The 22,468-nt window shown below is 38.5% G+C and overlaps 1 protein-coding gene across 1 annotated transcript in view; it reads left to right on the top strand.

Annotated features, from left to right (window-relative positions):
• sorcs3a (sortilin related VPS10 domain containing receptor 3a) overlaps window positions 1–22,468 on the top strand; it is a 1,273,344-nt gene that overhangs the window by 960,247 nt on the left and 290,629 nt on the right. The window contains exons 8-10 of the mRNA XM_051922209.1: window positions 702–791; window positions 8,011–8,190; window positions 14,298–14,444. Of these exons, the coding sequence (XP_051778169.1) occupies window positions 702–791; window positions 8,011–8,190; window positions 14,298–14,444 (417 nt within the window). The remainder of the gene's footprint in view (window positions 1–701; window positions 792–8,010; window positions 8,191–14,297; window positions 14,445–22,468) is intronic.

The following is a 22,468-nucleotide window of genomic DNA, read 5'->3' as shown; positions in this document are numbered from 1 at the left end:
AAGCTCTGCATTAAATGACTATGTAGTCTGGATATTCCATTCATTTATCCATCTACACAGTAAAAAGAATTAAAAGCAAACTAATTGAACATGGCATTTAATTATGAACTTCACAGACTCGACTGTTTTAAGATTTTGACCTTTTATATTAAGACTATTTAAACATTAAACAAGAAATGCAAATAAAGCAATGAAAAGGAGTGCTTACTGATAATTAGTTGAAAGCACCTCTTGAGCGGTCATCGACTTTTTCTATTTAATGATTTTGCTGGAGGTAATGGATAAGAATTCTTCTTTTAACTAAAAACTGGCAGAGGCATGACTAGGATGCTGTCTAGTCATTGCAGGAGAGGTCAAGAATTTTATAGTAATTTACAGAGCCTCTGTCTCAGAGGGTTTCTGACCCCTCCAACAGCTACAGAAATAAAAGAATGTCTGAAAAATCCTCTTTTTGTGTGAACCTCATCATTACAGCCCCTGTACTCCACTGGGACCCCAACTGGCAGTTGTTCTCTGTGTTTATTACAGTCTGTTGCAGTGTACTGTTGTATGCACCTTTAAACTAACACTGCATAAATTAACTCATCTTAGTATGTGTAATAATAAAAGAAAATAGTGGGACATCCTAATTGTAATACTTGCTTCACTTTAATTCACAATGCATACTGAAATTAATTTAATGAACTGTTTTTTTCCCTTAGGTTACTACTGGTGGAAGAGCGAGTTACTACGTCTCCTATCGTAGAGAGGCATTTGCTCGTATTAAAGTACCTAAATATTCACTCCCCAAGGTAAGAACGCTTGAATTGTTTGTTATTTATATTTTACCACTTATAACCATCCTCAGAGTCAAACATACTTGTATCATGAGCGACTTTACAGACCTTCATATTGCAACTTGATCTTACTTTGGACAATCCAGGTGAATAGGATGGACAAACACGGGCCAAATGGTGTCTTGTCACAACTTTTCTAATATTCTAAAGATGGTGCAGTGGGATAGCATATAAAATGAGAAACATAACTAAAGATACATTGAAACAATAAATAAATGTGTCCATTAGACTCCTGGGTCTTCATAAGACCTGAAACATTTTTAGAGCCGCAGGAACCATATTAAAGATTAAAACTGAGAGTCAAATCGTGAAAAATAATTGGACATTCATAATGCCTTGTCTTCAGTATACTAACACTGTAGTCGATATGATTTACGTGGCTATGCAGGATGTCCTTTTAGTGCTGTGCAACTGCAAGAAATCACACCATAGGTAAAAGTTATGGAGTTGAGTATTCTAGTACTGTCGTAACAGAATAATAAATGTAGTTGAACGTGAATCATTATAAGCTGCCCTAGATAGATAGATAGATAGATAGATAGATAGATAGATAGATAGATAGATAGATAGATAGATAGATAGATAGATAGATAGATAGATAGATAGATAATACAAATAATTAAAAGAAAATGCAAAACACTTTACTGCTCCAGGCTATTATCATTCTAGATAAATGTCAAAGGAATTTATACTCAGCTAGAAAAATGAAATAGCAAATATATTGGCTTATTATTTGAAAGTTTCTCACCTAAAACAAAACTGCTATTGTCATTGTAGCAACAAAAGAAAAAAATGATAAAACATTATAAAATGAGAAGAGCTGATCTTAAATTACACTTGTTACTGAGCACAATTCAAAATTGTATTACAAAGGTTTGATTTTGCATATCAGAATCTGTGAAGTATTCATACTGTACAAGTGGTGTTAACACACAAATTAAGCTTTGTTTGCTTAACAAATAATGAGGAATAAGAAGCATCAAAATTAATGTATACTGTACATTTATTGAGCATTTCTCCATAATGCTGCCAGTTGAGGCTTCACCACCACACAATGTTATAATTGGATTAAGCAGGTTTGCAAATGGATAGCTGAGCATTGATTGGACGGACGGATGGACAGACGGACGAATGAACGAATGAACAAACTTTATTTGTCCCCGGGGGATATTAGGCTTTTTACAGAAGCTCTTTAGATAAATAAATAATGAATAGGTGTTATGACTCGGCAGGAAAACAGGATAACTAATTTCATGAGTAAACCAGGAGAAGTGGGCAAAAGGCAAAAAAAAGAAAATAATAATAAATCGTAGCGACTAAAACCCAGACGAGAGGGAAAATCAAGGTCAAATAACAGGCAATAAGTTGAAAACTAGGCAATACAAGAGGAGTAAACACACAATCGATCAAAATGAAATTAAGGATTTTATTCACAGATTGGATAAGGTTCCAACCAAATGGCTGACCTTTTATGCTGGTTGCTGATTAAGTCAAGGTCATGACCCCAGAGAACCCGCCCCTAGAACCAAGGGACGTGACTATGATGATGGTACACAATATGGCTTCTCTTAAAGGAAAAGGCTACAAAGCATAAATTATCAGCCTAAATCGAATAACGTTAGATAGATAGATAGATAGATAGATAGATAGATAGATAGATAGATAGATAGATAGATAGATAGATAGATAGATAGATAGATAGATAGATAGATAGATAGATAGATAGATAATTAAAAGAAAATACAAAATACAAAGGAATTTATACTTAGCTAGAAAAATGAAATAGCAAATTTATTGACTTATCATTTGAAAGTTGCTATTGTCATTGTAGCAACAAAAAATGGTAAAATATTATAAAATGAGAAGAGCTGATCTTTAATTACACTTGTTATACATAGATAAACACACTTTGGTCAGAACACACATCAAAAGCAAGAAAGGTTCTGACTTGGCTGTCACAGGCACAGTGAGACATTACTACACACTGCCCCTCAAATTCACCCAACCTAACTGAGCATCAACATCCTCTGCCCTGTACTGGTTTAGAGCCAACTAAGTCACTCTTGGTATAAACAGCACCCTACTATTTCGACATTGGCTAAACACTAAACCTGAGGACCTACAGTTTATAAAATTCAGAAAGCGATTCAGTTATTTAAATTGCTAGCTGTTTGACTTTATCATGTTGTTTATGTGTGTCTTCAAGGAAAGCAATGTAATGTATCTTCTTCACTTTTATGAAAGTGGAACAACCATCATCTGGTATGTGATCACATTAGCCATTTACCCATTAGTTCTGATACCAGCCTTTTCATGTACATGCTCACAATAACTCAAACAGTCGCTGCATACCCTAACATGCACGTCTTTGTGATAAGGGTGGAAACGATAGTGGCTAGAGAAAACCCACACGAAGATACTAAAGCTAAGCGTCAGAAGCTTTGAGGTAGCAGGGCAGGGCTAAATACTATGCCACCTAAAATTCCTGTACTATGTGGATTTAATGGTGATAATGGGTTAACCTGAGTTACAATTTTATTTTCACATTGCTCACCCAAAAAGTAAAGGATTATAGTTGCAGTTTCTTGCAATTTGACAAAGATCTAGGTAGATGGGTCTAGTAGAGGGGTCATCTTATCAAGCAATGCACTTATGTAAAAGAAGTACATCAGTCAAGTAGATGTGGCCAAAAGTGGTGTAACATCTGTATTTTTTTATTTTCTCTTTGAACTTCAGATATGTTGCTATGAAATATGGCTTGAGGCTAGTTCATGTTGTATACCTGCTTTCTCTCCCACTATGCACTTGTTCCAAAATTAGACAAATTGCACACCTGAAAAAAGAAACCCATTTCATCTTAACAACTATGCTCTTTTGTTCATTTGCTTGTGCTGGACATTTCTATTCAGTAAACATTTTTTGCATGGATTTATCATTCCGAAGGGTATAATTTATGAAACACAGAATACATTTTCAGAAAAAAAAAGATTGACCGGCATGGCAAAAAGAAACAGGCTCATTATCTGACAGTGTTTTGAATAAATGATGTGCTCTATTTCTTTTTTTGAAAATGGGTGTTTTGCCCATTATTTAGGATCATGCAAACATATGATAAATATACAGCAATGTTTCTTTATGATTAGAAAATTGACAGGATTTTTCTTTTTTCTTACAAAGAGTCATGCTGGGAAAAAAAAAAGTACAAGTAAAGGCTAAGTCATTGTAATACCGGCACTACATAAAAGAACCAAACTGTAATAATTCAGCACCTAATGAGCAAGATTTGAGCCTGGCTGTAAAAGTTCAAATGAAATCTAATACCATGTACTAATGGCATTGGCTCTGTGGGAAACACTTTTCTTTTTTATGCTAAATTTTAAAGTCTGTGTAAATGTACTTATGTGAAGAAACTAGAGCACTGTGGCCAGCAGCATGATTATAAAGGTGTAAACTCACTAAGAGGAGATACAGTATACGCTAGTAAGCTAATAACGATACGCAATTAATACGCTTACTACAGTCGTGGCCAAAAGTTTTGAGAATGACACAAATATTAATTTTCACAAAGTTTGCTGCCTCACTTTTTATGATGGCAATTTGCATATATTCCAGAATGTTATGAAGAGTGATCAGATGAATTGCATCTGAAAGAATTCCCTCTTTGCCATGAAAATTAACTTAATCCCGAAAATCCAATTTCCACTGCATGTCAGCCCTGCCACAAAAGGACCTGCTGACATCATTTCAGTGATCCTTTCGTTAACACAGGTGAAAGTGTGGACTAGGACAAGGCTGGAGATCACTCTGTCATGCTGACTGAGTTAGAATAGCAGACTAGAACATTGTTCTTCCTCTGTTAACTATGGTTACCTGCAAGGAAACACGTGAAGTCATAATTGCTTTACCCAAAAGGGCTTCACAGGCAAGGATATTGCTGCTAGTAAGATTGCACTTAAATTAACCATTTATCGGATCATCCAGACCTTCAAGGAGAGGCGTTCAGTTGTTGTGAAGAAAGCTTCAGGACACCCAAGAAAGTCCAACAAGTGTCAGGACCGTCTCCTAAAGTTGATTCAGCTGTTAGCACCACCAATGCAGAGCTTACTCAGGAACGGCAGCAGGCAGATGTGAGTGCATCTGCACACTCAGTGAGGCAAAGACTTTTGGAGGATGACCTGGTGTCAAGAAGGGCAGCACAGAAGCCACTTCTCTCCAAGAAAAACATTAGGGACAGACTGATATTCTGCAAAAGGTACAGCGATTGGACTGTTGAGGACTGCTGGGGTAAAGTCATCTTTTCTGATGAATCCCCTTTCTAATTGTTTGGGGTATCTGGAAAAAAGATTGGAGAAGAAAAGGTGAGCGCTACCATCAGTCCTGTGTCATGCCAACTGTAAAGCATCCTGAGACCATTCATGTGTGGGGTTGCTTCTCAGCTAAGGGAGTGGGCTCACTCACAATTTTGCCTAAGAACACAGCCGTGAATAAAGAATGGTACCAAAACTTCCTCCGAGAGCAACTTCTCCCAACCATCCAAGAACAGTTTGGTGACAAACAATGCCTTTTCTAGTGTAATGGAGCACAACATCATAAGGCAAAAGTGAGAACTAAGTGGCTCAGGGAACAAAACATTGAAATTTTGGGTCCATGGCCAGGAAACTCCCCAGACCTTAATCCCATTGAGAACTTGTGGTCAATCTTCAAGAGGTGGGTGGACAAACAAAATCCCACAAATTCTGACAAACTCCAAGCATTGGTTATGCAAATATTACACTTCAGCATACCATAGAAACATCTGATGAAAAGATATAAAAACACTGAAACAGCAAACTTTGTGAAAAGCAATACTTGTGTCACTCCCAAAATGTTTGGCCGCAACTGTATTTGTAAGTTACACTATGTGCACATTTACTGTGCAAATGGCACTCCTCCGGATTAGTTTAATTGTTGAACAAATGCAATACTCTCAGATGATCCAAAATTTTATTTTATATCAAACCTGAATGCTTAACAAAGGAAAACTGAATTTTGCTTTCTGAGGGTAAAATTTGATATACTTTGTTAATCCCCAAGGGGAAATTGTCTTTGCGTTTGGGGGTCAGAGTGCAGGGAGAGCCATTGTACAGTGCACATGAAGCAATTTTCAGGTTAAGAGTAGGATCCCTTCTGTCAGTTACAAGATTTGAACCATTAGCCTTCCAGATTCCAATGCAGATCCTTAGCCATAGAGCCACCACTCTGCTTGTGTAATTATTAGACAACTATTAGTATGTGGAACCATTAGGCAACTAAATTACAAATCTTTTTTTTTTTTTGTCGACTCTGAAGGTTTACAGCAAGTGTAACAAATAAGTAACAAGAAATGACATGTAACAACTAACGAATAACATTTTTGGTCTTTCAAAGATATTGTAGCCACCTTTGTTTTCTGTGATTGCCATGAGCCTTCCATCCATTGAGCCTGTCACTTTCTTAATCTGTTAATGAGGAACTTTTGGTAAGGCAGCAACCATAACTTCCCAAATGCTGTTGAAAGAAATGTATTGTCTTTGCTCACTGTAAATATCATGTTTGAGATGGGTCAAACAAATTCTCGGTAGGATTTAAACCAGGTGAGGAAGGGAGTCAGGTCATTATTCAGTCATCTGTGAGGTCTTTCCTGGCTCGTTAAACAGCAGAGTACTTGGCTGCAAGGGATGGAACATTGTCCTGCATAAAGATGTTGCTCATTTTTTTCCTCTACCAGTACTCGAAGAAAGTATCTCCTAGAAACTGGTAGTAGGGTTGACAGTGGGTTTTCAGTCCATCTTCATCCCAAAAGGTCCAACTAGCTCATCCTGAATGATAGCAACCCACACCGGTACCCCTCTCCCACTTTATACCTGACTTGAACTGGTGCCCTGTGTCCATTAGTGATCCAGCCATGGGCCCGTCCTTCTGGTCCATCAAAAGTCACTCTTGTTTCATCTGTCTATAAAACCTTGGAAAAACCAGTCTTCAGGTATTTCTTGGCCCAACCTTAATGCTTCAGCTTATTTCTGTGGTGGTTGTACTGTATATCCCTTTTCTTTGCCTTAGCCATGTCTCTGAGAACTTAAAACCTCGTACTTTTGGAGACTCCAGGTAGGTTGCTATTCTGGAATCTGATGTGACTGGCAGCTAATGGGTTCGTGGTAGTTTCATGTTTAGCTCTTCTCAAGTCTTTCTCTAATTTGAGCCTTTTCTTCTCCATGTGTTTTTTGCAACCCTGATGAATATTGGCAACAAAATATATGATTTGCAAGTTCCAGAGAGTTGCACCTGCCTCATGGCATTTTACAAATTTAGAATTTTCAGTGTCAGTTAAATCACTATTGTCCCATTTTACCAGAGGTAAAGACGCTGCCTTTTCATTATGCACACCTTAAGATAAGGTGTTAATCGTTAAATCATCATTTAATAATTAAACAATGATATAGCACCTGAAAATAATTCTGTCCAGTATTCATTCAGGTTTATGTGGTTTAGAGCTGGAAAATGTGTGTAGAAATAATGATAAGGTCAGAATTCTGACTTGCCTAATAATTGTGCATGCAGTCTGCATTTAACATAAATATTGACTGCTTATACACTGTAAATTACCAGAAGGTGACCTTGCTAATTAACATCTTCATAAAATCTAAATATTGATTAAACAAATAAAAATACTGCAATTCGTTTAACAAAATTATTCACTTACATTTATTAGACGTGACACGTGTTCTGTCCAGCAATGGTGGAATGGTATTCATAAATCAAAATTGGATCAAGCTTTTATATTCATTTCTTTTAGTTTCTTTATACCTAAAGATTTATCTACAGTGGTTATGAAAATCAATATATTTAAAATGGATAAAAGACTGCTCTCTCCATGCATGTGTCTAATCCTGTACACCTGCCTCAGGCAATCAGTCCAAAAAGTTCATTTCAACAAGAATCTAGGGAGGCCTGATGTTGGAAATAATGTATAACTTCAAAATGATTTTCATTCTAGAGATGAATTTTACAATTGATCATAGTTTATATAACTATAGGGTAATGAAAGACATTGTATCTTTTTTTTTTTTTATCCAAGCTTCTCTCAAGCATACAGATCAGTCATTTTGGCATCTTCACAGGCATATCACTTATTTACTCAATCTCTTTGCCTTGACAGGACATGCACATTATTAGTACAGATGAGAATCAAGTCTTTGCAGCTGTCCAAGAATGGAATCAGAATGATACGTATAACCTTTACACGTCAGACCCCCGTGGCATTTACTTCACTTTAGCTCTGGAAAATGTGAAGACCAGCAGAGGAGTGGAAGGGAATATCATGATTGACCTCTATGAGGTATGTGTTCTTTGCCATGTACATTTGATTAGACATTTTACATTGCACAGCTGTGGTTCATTTGTCATTTATCCTTTTGTTAGGAATACAAGGGGCTTGCAAGACTATATTTACTTTATTCTGGTATTGTCTTAGCTTATTGTTATTAATGGATTCATTAAAGATTAAACTGTCTGACTAAAATATTGAAGTTAATCACACACATAAAGTTAATAGTAGCAGTAAGTTTTGATTCCAAGGGATCATGCATTTGCACATCTGGTGGACTGGTTGTAGCAGAGTCCAATACAAGGGTAGCAGTGCTTGCCACACCGTGTACAGCAGAATGATTAGGAAGCTCTAACATGTTCTGGTGGGCTCTCTTATTGTTGGTTTTCGGAATCCTTTTGGTCTTATACCTCAAGAGACCCTTCATCACCTCCTACGTCCAGGCACTCCTGTTGGAGGCGAATGACTGTCAAGTGCCGGTGCGGATGTCGAAAGCCTTGAAGGTCACACTTATAGACTCCTTATAGCGCATTTAGATTCTTCCTGTTGGCTTCCTGCCAGATGCCAGTTCTCCAAAGAGAAGGTTGCTAACTTGCTAACCTAACATTATTATAGTTTTGTAAATTTGTTCCTTCATCAGAATACAACTAAAGGCTAGCAGAAGGCTGTCAAATCTGCCAGGAAGATAAGTGGCAGCTGAGGAAGAGGATTTAGATAGGTCCCAGACAGTAGTTCAATTTACAGTAAACCCACCGCTTTATAGCGGTTCAGCTATCAAATGCCTCTACTATGTCATGGATTTTTCTGTGGAACATATCTAACATTTAAGCAATACAGTAAATCATTAAATATACGTACATTGTACACTACGGTCGACAAAGAGTTTCGCATTACAGTACCCAGATGATTTCTTACAAGGCCCGTTATTGGCTGAAAGAGGAGACTCAACCAATCTGAGCGGGATTTTCATTCTCTTGGGCTCTGATTGGCTGCTGCTAACATGGTGTAATCTTGCTAGAACAGTAAACATGGGTTCCCAATGCATCTCAGTTCTCTATGTATTGCGTACCGCGTAGATGATTGGGATCCCAAAATGCTTCAGGCGTTGCAGTTTCACAACACCATTGATGCAGCCATTGAAGTCTATAAAAACCTCCTTGCCCAAAAGAAGAAGCAATGCTTAACGATGTTCCTTACCCCAACAAACAAAGAAGACACGCCTACGCTTTCAGCGGAAGTTGCCATCAAGCAGCAGGAAAAAACCCCTCCTAAACCACCTGAAGGTGAGCCTTCAGAAGAGCTGTAAATACTCTGCTTTGCTGTGCAGTACGTACTCATCACCTTCATCGCCTGCATACGTACTTCATTGTGTACTGCACAGCTAATTCATCATCATCATCATTCAAGTTATGGAGTGTGTCTTCACTGGTGAGTACCCATACTGAGCTTAAAATGTTTTTATTTTTACATATTCCATTACGTATACAGAGAGATGTGTGTATATATATATATATATATATATATATATATATATATATATATATATATATATATATATATATATATATATATATATAATATATATAAATTACATATTATTATTATTTTATGATGATGATGATGATTATTATTATATTATTATTATTATTATTATTATGTTATTCATATCCTTAGCCCATCATCCACATGTGTTTACAAAGTGTGTTTTAATAAGTTTACATGTGTTTAAAGCATGTGGGAGGGGTATTTTAAGGCTTAAACTATAAAAAAATAATTATTTATATGGTCTTTCTATATCGTGGATTTTCACCTTTTGCTGATGGGTCTGGAACGCAACTTCCGCGATAGGCAGGGGATCACTGTACTCTATGTAGCTTACATACTTACTTACCTACTTCATCTTCTACCACCATACCTTATTTTGTTGGGGTCTTGAGCCATTGGTTATATTTTCTTTGTATCTTTTGCCTGGATCTTCATTTGTTCCATGGTCACCTCACTCAATTTGGTAGCTTCTTTGATATTTTCTTCCCCATGCCCTTCTAGGCATTCCCTAACACTAAGCCTAACCCTACCCCAACCCTAACTTCTGTCTTTTTCCATCAATCACCTTATTAGGATACCTTGTTTTCATTCATCATTATTGCACATGCATATCACTGTATTTGTTTTATTTCTGTGGTTTCCATGAGTGGTTACATTTCCCATTCTTCATGGATTTCTCTATTTAGGACAAGACGAAATCTTAAGATGCTCTCCTAGAATATATAATGGCTATGGCTATTATTCTGGTCATGGCTGTGCAAAAAGGCTGCCACCTCCAGGGAATGCTAGGCTCTGCAATTAGACATGGTGCTGTTTGTGAAAGGGTTCTTTGAGGATGCTAGACATCAGTCAATGTGGTTACCAGATGTGACTGATCCTCAGCCAATGAGAGACATGTTGAGAAAGGACATTAGGGTAATCTCTGACTGAATGCATCCTTCAGTTGAGGAAGATCAGTGGGTAAAAAACAATAATATGACAGACGTCTCTCAGTTGGACAGCTGAAAGCAGAGAGGCCTGTTAGTTTATTCCTGAACTTCTATTAACTATTCCAATAGGCAAGCGATCTGTGTGCTGCCTGACTCTTTAACTGTGAGTTAGCTCTCATGAAGCATCTGGGGCCACTTGGTAGAGTTCTAAGACAATGGATGGTCATTCCTGACTCAAGAAATTGTTACTGGGAATATTCCAGATAATGGTTCTTGGCCAGAGCTTGAAGTCCCTTTCTGGTTAGTCAGTAGTTGGTTTTGGAATTGGGAGGATAGCTATTGGCAAGAGCTTTGCTGTTAAGATGAAGATGTACCAGAGGGAATGTTATAGACTGTGAGCACTGGTATTTTAGTGGCAAGTGGACTAGCAACCCCACTATGTAGCCCTGGTGTTAGTGAAGCCCAGAGGGGCATTAGGGTGTGTTGTATTCCTTTGGTTATGTTGGTATTTAGTTTCTCTTTATGTTCATCCCTGACATGACATTTCAAATCCATTCATAAAGTGAATGGGATAGGTAAGAATTGTTACACAAGTGTCATGTAATATCCCTTTTTACATTTTTGGTTTGTAAATTTCACACCTTCTTTGGCTCTTTTCTTAAGAGATGCTCAAGAACACCCCTATCAATCATATAGCATAAAGCTGTCTTTATGGCACAGGAATGAAGGAGCACTTTGGGTTTCTCTATGGAACTCTGTGCTGGTAACCAAAAAAGTGATCTGTTTGGAGCTTGAAAAAAAGTGACAGTCGGAGCGTAGAAAACTGCCTAAAGCCAGAGGTCTAGAATCAAGATGAAACTTTGAGATGAAGGCTAACTGGCAAGAGGTTTGAAGGCCAGAGCGCTATGAGAGAGAAAGAAAGAGTAAATGCAAGAAGGGAGTGCTTTGGTATATAACTTGACAGGTGGATAAGTGGAAGAGCCATCCTACTAGTCAGATACGGATTAAGCAAGTGTCATAAGGCCCAGTTGACCAGAAGAGTTTGTATTTTGACTAATAATTTTTGTTTGTGTTCTTCTCAGTATGATATCTTATAGGCTATTAAATGCACCCTTTGAGAGGCCAGTGTTTTGGTATTAATTCAGGCATGGAAAGATGACAGAAAGGCTGTATTCTTTCACACTCTTCCTTATTGGTTGTTTTAACCACTATGGTGGTCTTTATAATTCTTTTATTCACAGAATAGTAATGGGAGCTTAATCATGTATTGCTGTTCTTTCTTTGATTCTTTTCCCTTCTCTTCTTTCCCCTTTAATTTCTCACCCCTAAAGCCAGCTTGGCCGTCACACTCTTACCAATGCGTATAAAAAGTATTCACCCCCCTCGAACGTCTTCACATTTTATAGTTATGCAACATTGAATTGTATTGGGTTTAATTCAGCTTTTTTGACACTGATCAGCAGCTCTTTAATGTCAAAGTGGAAACAGATCTCTAAAAAGTGTTCTAAAATAATTAGAAATATGTAATGTACAAATATGTAATTCAGCTTTCACAATTAAAATGGCAAAACTTCTAAGGGGGTAAATACTTTTTATAGGCACTGGAATATACACTTTTTGTACAGATTGTTAGGAACACCTGTACACTTCCTGATCATGCAATTATGTACTCAGCCAATCACGTGGCAGCAGTGCAATGCAAAAAGTCATGCCAATACAGTCAGGAACATCAGACCCCAGAATGAGGAAAAAAAGTAATCTCTGTTATCTTGACTGTGGTGTGATTGTTGGTGCCAGACGGGCTGGTGTGAGTATTTCTGAAACTGCTGATCTCCTGGGATTTTCTCACACAACGATCACTAGAATTTCCCAGAATGGTATGAACAACAAAAAAAGTCCAGTGAGAAGCAGTTATGGGGATGGAAATACCTTATTGATTAGAGACATCAGAGGAGAATGGCCGAACCGGTTTGTGCTGACAGAAAGGTTACGGTTACTCAGATCACCACTTTGTACAACTGTGGTGAGCAGAAGAGCATCTCAGAATACACAACATCTCTAACTTTGAGACAGATGGGCTACAACTACAGAAAAACCTGCTGAGTGCCATTCCTGTCAAGTAAGAACAGAAAGCTGAAGCTGCAGTGGGCACAGACTCACCACAACTGGACAGTTGAAGATTGTAAAACTTAGCTTGATGAATCTCGATTTCTGCTGAGTAACACAAATGTTAGTGTCAGAATTTGCCACCAACTGTATGGCTAATGGCTACTTCCAGCATGATATTGCACCTTGTCACAAAGCAAACGTTGTCTCAAACTGGTTTCATGATTGTGACAATGAATTCAGTGTTCTTCAGTGGCGTTCCCAAGTCACCAAATCTGAATTCTACAGAATATCTTTGAGATGTGGTAGAACGAGAGATTTGCAGCATGAATATGCAGCTGACAAATCTCCTGAAATTGCGTCATGTAACCACTTCAATATGGACCAGAATCTCAAAGGAATGTCTCCAATTTCTTGTGGAATCCATGCCATGGAGAACTGAAGCTGTTTTGAGCACTAAAGATGGCTCTACCCAGTGGTCCTAAGAATTTGTTCCATCAGTGTATGTACAGTATGTCTGGATTTACATATGTATATTGCTTTCTAGGACATTAGTACTGTTTCTCTTGTTTTTTTTATAAATATGCATTTCCTCAAGAGACTTTATGCTCTAAGTTGTCATATGTAACTATTTCTTAATACATTTATTTCAAATTGTTTTACTTAATGTGTATTATAATAGAATGGTAAGCATTCTCTTCAGCGCCGAACCTGTTAATTGTCCGGCCCATTTTCAAGTGTTCTCTTCCTTCTAGAGCCTTTGTTGGAGAAGCTAATTTGATGTGACCTTTAAAAATCAATCTGATACTATCTCATTATATCCGCTCCCATGACAATAATGGAGATGCAAACCACACAAACAATCCATAATAGCTCCAGTTTAAATGTTGAAAAAAAAGAACATTTGTACATTTTCTATTGAAATGCCAAGGGAAAAGTTGAAATGATTATTAGAAACAACAAATGGTGATAAATTAACTCTGTCAAATAGCAAGGGAAGTATTTTCCATTTTGATTTTAAAAAAATAATGAAATAATAAAAGTGGATTTTTATTACATTTTTTCATTTCTACATTTCTGATGTCAATCTTTTTTAAAATAGAAAAGTTCATATGTTATGTACAATATATAGATATATTTTATATGCTGCATGCGTATGGGTATTATGTTTTATGGAAGCCGAACTAGTTGTGTATTATTCATATTACCACATTTCTTGCTTATGGTGTTTTTGATCTTTTATCTAGATGAGAATTTCTGTCATTGTAACTTACCTCTCCTTTGCTACTGCCATTTCTTCAGATAAAATAAATGAGTGTTTATGAATCCCCGATTTTATAAATGTATACTTCACTCTTATTACTTTCATTTCTGATTTAAAAGTAGTTTGGCATTTCCACGTATAAAAGCAGCTGGCTCAGAATGCAGAACACTCATCATAAATTGTTCTTCTATTTGACATTAACTTGTGCAACAATAAGAGAGCGTATCTTTTACCACGGTTTTGTATGCATGTTTAGGATTTTTCACTTTTCCTAGGTAGCAGGGATCAAAGGAATTTTAATTGCAAACAGAAAGCTTGACAATCAAGTGAAGACTTACATCACATACAACAAAGGACGAGACTGGCGTTTGCTACAAGCCCCTGCCACAGACCTGATGGGCAATGACATTTATTGCATCCTGGTAAGTGGCTTTCACTTGCTTTTATTTTTATTTTTTTAATTTTATAGATTTTTTTAAAGAATGTATCTGCATATAATACAGTATGTATTGTGACAGGGTATTTTTTAATCTTTGTTGGTTGCCTGGTGTATGCGTCAGACATAGTATTCAAGGAAAAGCTTACTGAAGCTAGCTGATAAAACGAGGTGGCTTTTTAATTACTGTGAATAGCAATTAAAATCCTACAGGGAGGATTTCCTAAGACAAAGTGCAAACAACTTAACTTGGTATGGTATTCAGACTAATGCAAAGGGTATTTGTTGCTTCGTTTCCAGCCTTATGTAATATAGTGGAACCTCGGTTTGCGAGCATAATTCGTTCCGGAAACGTGCTTATAATCCAAAGCACTCGTATATCAAAACAAATTTCCCCATAAGAAATAATGGAATCTCAGATAATTCGTTTCACAACCCACAGAAATTTATATAATAATGATTAATACAAAATATAAAGTAAAAATACGTAAAACAAATTAACGTGCACTTTATCTTTGAAAAGAATCGTGCCTGGTGTGAGGGAGACGAGAGAGAGGAGAGGAGGATGAGAGTTATTGTGTAGGACGACTTTCACTCTAACTAACGGAATCCCTGCTATCTGTTGGCTCACTGGAATCTTTTTCTTTTTTTGCGACTTTAACAAGGAACCTATCCAATGACAATTGCTTTTGCCTGAAGAGTCACTACACTTGGACACAAAATAAAAAAAATGCTTTAGGTACTGTAAGGTTTCTAAATTCTTTTGGAATTCACCCCCAAACGGACAACACGCAGAAGCAGTGTCCCGAAGCAACCGCAGGCTCCCAGCGCCGTAGCAGTTCGCCGTGAAAGTGAATCAGAAAAGATCACGGTCAAGCTATAAGCGCCTGCCGTCGATGGGTGATGCAAGGAACATTATAAATGCAAGAGCACAGTATTACTTAGCCACTAACCTGGTCACGACCCTGCCTGATTGCTGTGTCTCTGTATAGGAGAGTGGCAGATCCCGCTACAATAAATAACCGTGCTATTCCTGTTTTACGCTGAATAAAGCTGGCTTTGCTAAAGTACTGAGACTCCGCCTCGTGTTTTGGGGTGCATGATAGGGACTCACACGTTACAGCACACACACCTGCTCACCATGCTATAGTAAACAGTAAACGCTTATACGGATGTTGACTATATGAGTGAGGCATGCTGACTGAGAACGATTACCCACAATCCCCACGTGATGTTCGGCGGACAAAGCATATACGCTTTACTCGTAGTGCAAGACCTCACTTGTTTATCAAGTTAAAATTTATTTAAAATTATTAGCTTGTCTTGCAAAATACTCACAGGCCAAGTGTCACAGGTGGCTGGGGGGGCATCCCAGCTGGGTCCAGAGGACCAGAGGAGGGCTTACACCTCTCCCAGACCACGTGGGGGCGACCGCCCTGGTGGCTATGGGGACCACGGGTACAGGGCTTTGAAGCTCTGCCCTGTAGGGGCCCGTGGTCACCACCAGGGGGCGCCCCAATGCCTACGAAGCCCTGGACCTCAGCACTTCCGCCACACCCGGCAGTGCTGGGGGGAAGAGGATCGGGGACACCCGGAGTACTTCCGGGTGCACAGCCGGCACTTCCGCCACACTGGGGAGTGCCGGAGGAAGATTGTTGGGAGGCACCTGGAGCACATCCGGGTGATTATAAAAGGGGCCTCCTCCTCTATTGGAGTCGGGAGGTTGAGAGACAAGGTCTTGGAGGAGGCAAGGAGGCGGCCTGAAGAGAAAGAGGCATAGTGTGTTGTTGGCCTGGACTTTTGGGGACTTTGGGGTTTGTGTGCACTTTATTGTAAATATTATGTATAATAAACGTGTGTGGGTTGAACCATCCGTGTTCACCTGCCTGTGTCCGGGCCAAGTTCCACAAGTTACTCGCAATCCAAGGTTTTACTCTATACGTTAAATGACTTCCTCACACACCATTGCTACTGTACTTTCTGGTGAAATGTCATTCTCATTCACCCCAATTGTATTTTGCCAGGCTAATTTAATTATCATTGTGGATGTCTGAAGGAATGACAAGCTGAAACATGGATACATTTTGTGGTGCCAACTCAGCCATCCCCATCTACGTAATGGTTTAAACAAAAACACTTGATGGCATGAAAATTAAACAAAAAAGAATAAAATGGCTACAATAATAAAGACTGCTTCATCTGCCGTCAAGTTTGTGAGGAGTTTCTTTGCTGTGGTCGCATGGTTAAGAAGTGACACCTCCATCTAGGTGAACATACTCTTATGACCCAGGAACTGGATGGGACCGAGTCAGTTGACCACATTGGGTTGATTCTCTGCACTATGGAGGAAGTTAGTGGCAGTGCACCCTCTCGGTCCTGTGACCCTCTGACTCTCATGCGTGACACCATATTAATCATGAGACTTCCTCTGTCCTCACAACATTGAATCATAGATGGATTTAATATGATTTTTTGTATATGTGACGATGCAGGTCCAGCTTCATGACTCCCGCTTCCTTTTTGGGAGTTCTTGAACCCAACACCGTCGGTAATGTAACCAGATGAACTGGACAATGAGGACACCAAATGAAGCAAGGGGATGGTGCAAAGTGCAAAAGTGCTTTTATTACACACAAAAAAAGTGAAAACCAAAAAGTGTTCAAAACAGTGCAGTGCTTCAAAAATGTCCATAAAAAAATAATCCATAAAAACAGGGTGAATAAAAGTGGATGTTAAATAATCCCAAATAAATAAATCCATTAAAAGAGGTTAACAACAACAATAGCTGAAAGCAGTTCCCCTTTAAAAGCCCGGTGCCTTCTTTTAGCTGGCAGCTTCCCTGCTTCTCCCATCCAGGCCCTGCACCAGGGGAGGTGCCCTACCTGTAGGTACAGCTGTCTTCTCCACTGGTCCTGACTGAGACTCGGGTTCCCCAGTGACCAGGGCATTCTCGCTGGGGCTAACTCTCGCAAGCCTCACTGTCTCCCGCTGTCTTCAGCGGCAAGCCATCCTCAATCCTGGTCACTCCTGCTTCTCTGAAAAACTCAGCAGGAGTGACACAATCCATCCACCCCCGAGTGCCAGCCAAACATCCTGCTAGGGTTCACTTCCCAGCTGCCTGCCATTATTACTGCGAGGCTCACTTGCTCCTTCACCTCTTGCCTTCTTCTCTCACTCTTCTAACCTCTGCTCTCATTATCGATCTCTCCTCCGCACTCGTGCTCCTCCTATTTATAATGGGGACGTGGTATAGGTGCAGCGTTTAGCAGCTCCTGGGATCAATTATGGACACGGGCTCCCCAGTGACCAGGAATCAGTCCAGCCACACTACTACTTCCCTCTTTAAGCCACAAGTGCGGTGATTGTTTATTTAAAAACGGGCCATCCTGAAAACAGATCTCTATAAAGTCATCTAAATTAATTACAAATGTAAAACATAAAATAATTGATCACATAAATACCCCCCCCCCTTTAATATGACACATCTAAATCATGACTGGTGAAACCCATTGGTTTTAGCGGTCCCAGAATTAGTTCAGTGGAGATCACCTTTCTAGGGTTTCAATTGATTTTCGTATAAATGGTGCTCTATGTGGAAAGTCCAACTCGTGGTGAGCCAGTATCATGACTTAACCTACACAATGATCAACTAAATAATACTTCTAGCAACTCTGTGAAGAGGTAATTGAAAAGAACAAGGCAGGGGATGGATACAAGAAAATATCCAAGTCATTGAATTTCCTTTGGAGATGAATGAAATCAATCATTAAGAAATCGAAAGAAGATGGCAACAGCTGTAAATATGTCTAGAGGAGGCCGTAATCATAGAGCTGCCACGCAGTTAGAAAAGTATAAGGCCTAAGAGGAGGTTTATGAAAGGGGTGAGAGAGGACATGAAGGTGATGGGTGTGATAGAGCAAGATGTAGAGGACAGGAAGATATGGAATGTGAGCAGCTGAAAGAAGAATATGAAGAAGAAGTAGCGGTAATGAAGATGAGTTGTAAAGAGATGTAAGGAAGCTTGGCAGTATGGGGAGAGATTAGATCTCAGCCTGGTTACTGCTTACAGCCTGTACATTCTGTCATTTGCTGAAGGACATTTTACTTTGTTTGCCTTTGAATATCTCAAAGACACGTTCCTTAGTTTGATTAGCAATTCCATACTTGTCTAGTGTGAGTTTATGTAGGTCTATTCATGAGCGTACATTTCAATAGACTGGCACCCTCTCTAATATTGGCTCCTCGTGCTTCATGCTGCTAGGATAGCCTCGTCCCGGACCTTGTACTTGGATTTAGCAGATAAATGGACACCATATATTATTGGAATTGCTTACCCAAGAATTATTGTTATTATTTTACGGTCCCAGGGAGATACCATTTTTGATGCTTTCATACTTGCGTTCATCCAGAGAGAGATATATATGGAGTTCTTATGTATGCAAATGATATATGGTTTTTAATTTTCTGTTACTGTAATACCATACAGACATAAATCTGTGTTAGCCTTTGAAATCTATCCTGAGTGCAGAGCACTATGAATAAAGTGAATTGAACATTAAAGTAACAAGTTCATTGCTCACTTGTTTGTAAACGTTTCTGTGACTCCTGCAGCCATTCAGTGGTGCATCCAGCTGGTTACATTGTCTTCTAATTCCCATTAATAAAAGCACTCAAACACGTTGCACCCTTGAGTGGATCACGCAGTATGACATTTAAATCACTTTAAAGCTTTTTCTTGCACCAATGGCTTGTTTCAGTCATCAAAAAAGCATTCATTGTAGGCAAGCAGACCCAACATGTTATGAGGAGCAAATGAGGGCATTTCAAGCTCTTATTGTAAGTACAGTGCTGGCTAATTATCCATGTTGCATAGACTTGAGTGGCTCCATTAAATTTAGGTTTTGCTTTTTTTTTTCTTATTTCTATTTCATCCACTTGTTTTTGTGCCCCTTTAAAAGCTTTTCCAGTGATATTACTTATAATGGATGACAATTATAGAAATAATCTAAAAGGGTTCCCATCAAAGAATCAATGTAGTTGAGCACACAATTGGAGTGAAGAAAGGTGGAGCGGAGGTTAGACTCATTACTGAAATCGCTTGACACTGTAATTACCTGAGAAATTTCTGGAAAAAAAAGCAACCCCATTTTGTTCTTCCACAAGTCCTTATCTCCCAAGTGAAGTAATCAGTTAAAAAAAAGGAACCTTGCATTTTTCATCCAGCATCTCTCTTGAGCAAAACAAAAGTGTCGATCCAAGATGTTGAACTTTCAATGTGATGGAAAAGGGTTTCCATAGTAGTAGTTTCTTTTTGGCTAATATATGAAGAAAAGTCTGAACGTACCACTTCAGTTAGTTTATTTTCCCTAAATGAAAACTCAAAAACAGAAAATTCAATAGATAAATTTATTAAAGCAAAAATAATCTTATTAAAATGCATGCTAGAGGAGAGATGAGAAATATGAAAAACTGCTTATACTGTATGTAGATTTATTAAAAAAGTGATTTGACCAATGATGCATACAATGCAGAATGTGAAAGTACAAAATTAGTTATGCAATTGACAATATACTGTATGTAGTCTTGTAATATTTTATACATAAAATTCAAAGGCATTTTATAGTTAAATGGAGGTTTGTCACAGTGGAGTTTAATGCAAAAAGAAAACAAAGTAGCAAATGCTCTTATTAAAGAGAAAAGGTTTACAGCAACAATTAGCCTTGTTCAGTAATCTTAAGATGAATAACATATTGTTTCTTGCAAAATCTAAATATTAAAATTATCTCTGAGGCAATTACATTTGTGAAGGACAATTCCTGGCTTACTCCTGAAGTTTAGTTTTTAGCCAAAAGAAGAAGAAGAAGTTGTAAAGAGGATATTTAGCAGCAGCTGAATAGTTACTCGTATAAAATACTGTATACAGTATGTTTTGATCTTTTCTCTGAAATACTCATATTACAATATCGATTTCAAAATATTTATATGTAGAGAGGAAAAGAGTATGTGGAAGCTAGGTTAAGAAGTGAGGTCATGATTAGTGAGCAGCAGTATGTTTCATGCCAAGAAAGAGCACCACAGATGTGATGTTTGCTCTGAGGATGTTGATGGAGAAGTATGGAGAAGGCCAGAAGGAGTTGCATTGCGTCTTTGTGGACTTGGAGAAAGCATTTGACAGGGTGCCTCGAGAAGAGTTGTGGTGTTGTATGAGGAAGTTGGGAGTGGCAGAGAAGTATGTAAAAGTTGTAAAGGATATGTACGAGGGAAGTGTGACAATGGTGAGGTCTGCGGTTGGTGTGACGGATGCATTCAAGGTGGAGGTGGGATTACATCAGGAATCGGCTCTGACCCCTTTCTTATTTGCAATGGTGATGGACAGGTTGACAGATGAGATTAGACAGGAGTCCCCGTGGACTATGATGTTTGCTGATGACATTGTGATCTTTAGTGATAGTAGGGAGCAGGTTGAGGAGATCCCTGAGGGGTGGAGATATGCTCTAGAGAGGAGAGGAATGAAGGTCAGTAGGAACAAGACAGAATACATGTGTGTAAATGAGAGGGCGGTCAGTGGAACGGTGAGGATGCAAGGAGTAGAGTTGGTGAAGGTGGATGAGTTTAAATACTATGGATCAACATTTCAGAGTAATGGGGACTGTGGAAGAGAGGTGAAGAAGAGAGTGCAGGCAGGGTGGAATGGGTGGAGAAGAGTGTCAGGAGTAATGTGTGACAGATGGGTATCAGCAAGAGTGAAAGGGAAGGTCTACAGGACGATAGTGAGACCAGCTATGTTATATGGGTTGGAGACGGGGGCACTGACCAGAAAGCAGGAGACAGAGCTGGAGGTAGCAGAGTTAAAGATGGTAAGATTTGCACAGGGCGTGACGAGGATGGATAGGATTAGAAATGAGTACATTAGAGGGTCAGCTCAAGTTGGACAGTTGGGATACAAAGTCAGAGAGGCGAGATTGCATTGGTTTGGACATGTGCAGAGAAGAGATGATGGGTATGTTGGGAGAAGGATGCTAAGGATAGAGCTGCCAGGGAAGAGGAAAGGAGGAAGGCCTAAAAGAAGGTTTATAGATGTGGTTAGAGAGGACATGCAGGTGATGGGTGTAACAGAACAAGATGCATGGAAGAAGATGATCTGCTGTGGCAACCCCTAACGGAAGTAGCTGAAAGAAAAAGAAGAAGAGTGGAAATGTAGTGCTGCCTTACAGATACAGCATTCTGGGTTTGAATCCTGCACTCACACTGCCTGTGTCTCTATGGGTTTTTCTTGGGGTTCTTTCTGTGGTTGTATGGTTCTTCGTAGACCTATTGCTTGACAAAGCACCATATAATTCTGGGAAGGGTTCTTTGCATATGAAGTTGGTTCTTTGTGCTTTGTAAAAGTTCCTAATATATAGGAAAAAATTGAAAATATTTAATGTTGATAGTCTACCTAGCAGGACAATAACATATTAAGAAAAACTGGACTTAGTCTGTGTTATTGTATGCAGCAAGAGCCCTTTTAAGCCATGGATCCTTCAGTATTTTGCATACCTTCTAACATCTGTTTATGGTTATTTACTGTATGGAACCCTATTATCTAAATAAGTGAAGGTTCTTTCTGGAACCTTTATGTGGTTGGGTCTTTTGTAGGGTTGCCTGATTAGAAAATTAGAAATACGGGACACACTTAAAATCTCTCTCTATATTACTATATATATAAATTTATACATGCCCCCTACACTCCCAGACCAATATATTATATAAAAGTAGAGACATAAGTTAAAAACATAAAGCAAGGATTTTAATGGGTTATGAGGGAAACAAAAGTAAAATCATTTGAAAATGATTTAACACAAGCTAAAAAAAATTCTGTAAAAGTGAAATCATTTGAAAATATTTAATTAATACAGATAACAGAGAAATAAAAGTGAAATCATTTGAAAATATTTAATTAATACAGATAACAGAGAAATATTATTATTATTTAATACAGGTAGTTAGAAAAAAAGTAGGCCGTGGCAA

Source organism: Erpetoichthys calabaricus, chromosome 2 (assembly GCF_900747795.2).
Source record: "Erpetoichthys calabaricus chromosome 2, fErpCal1.3, whole genome shotgun sequence".
In the NCBI taxonomy this organism is placed as follows: domain Eukaryota; kingdom Metazoa; phylum Chordata; class Cladistia; order Polypteriformes; family Polypteridae; genus Erpetoichthys; species Erpetoichthys calabaricus.
This window is presented reverse-complemented; position numbering and strand designations above follow the sequence as displayed.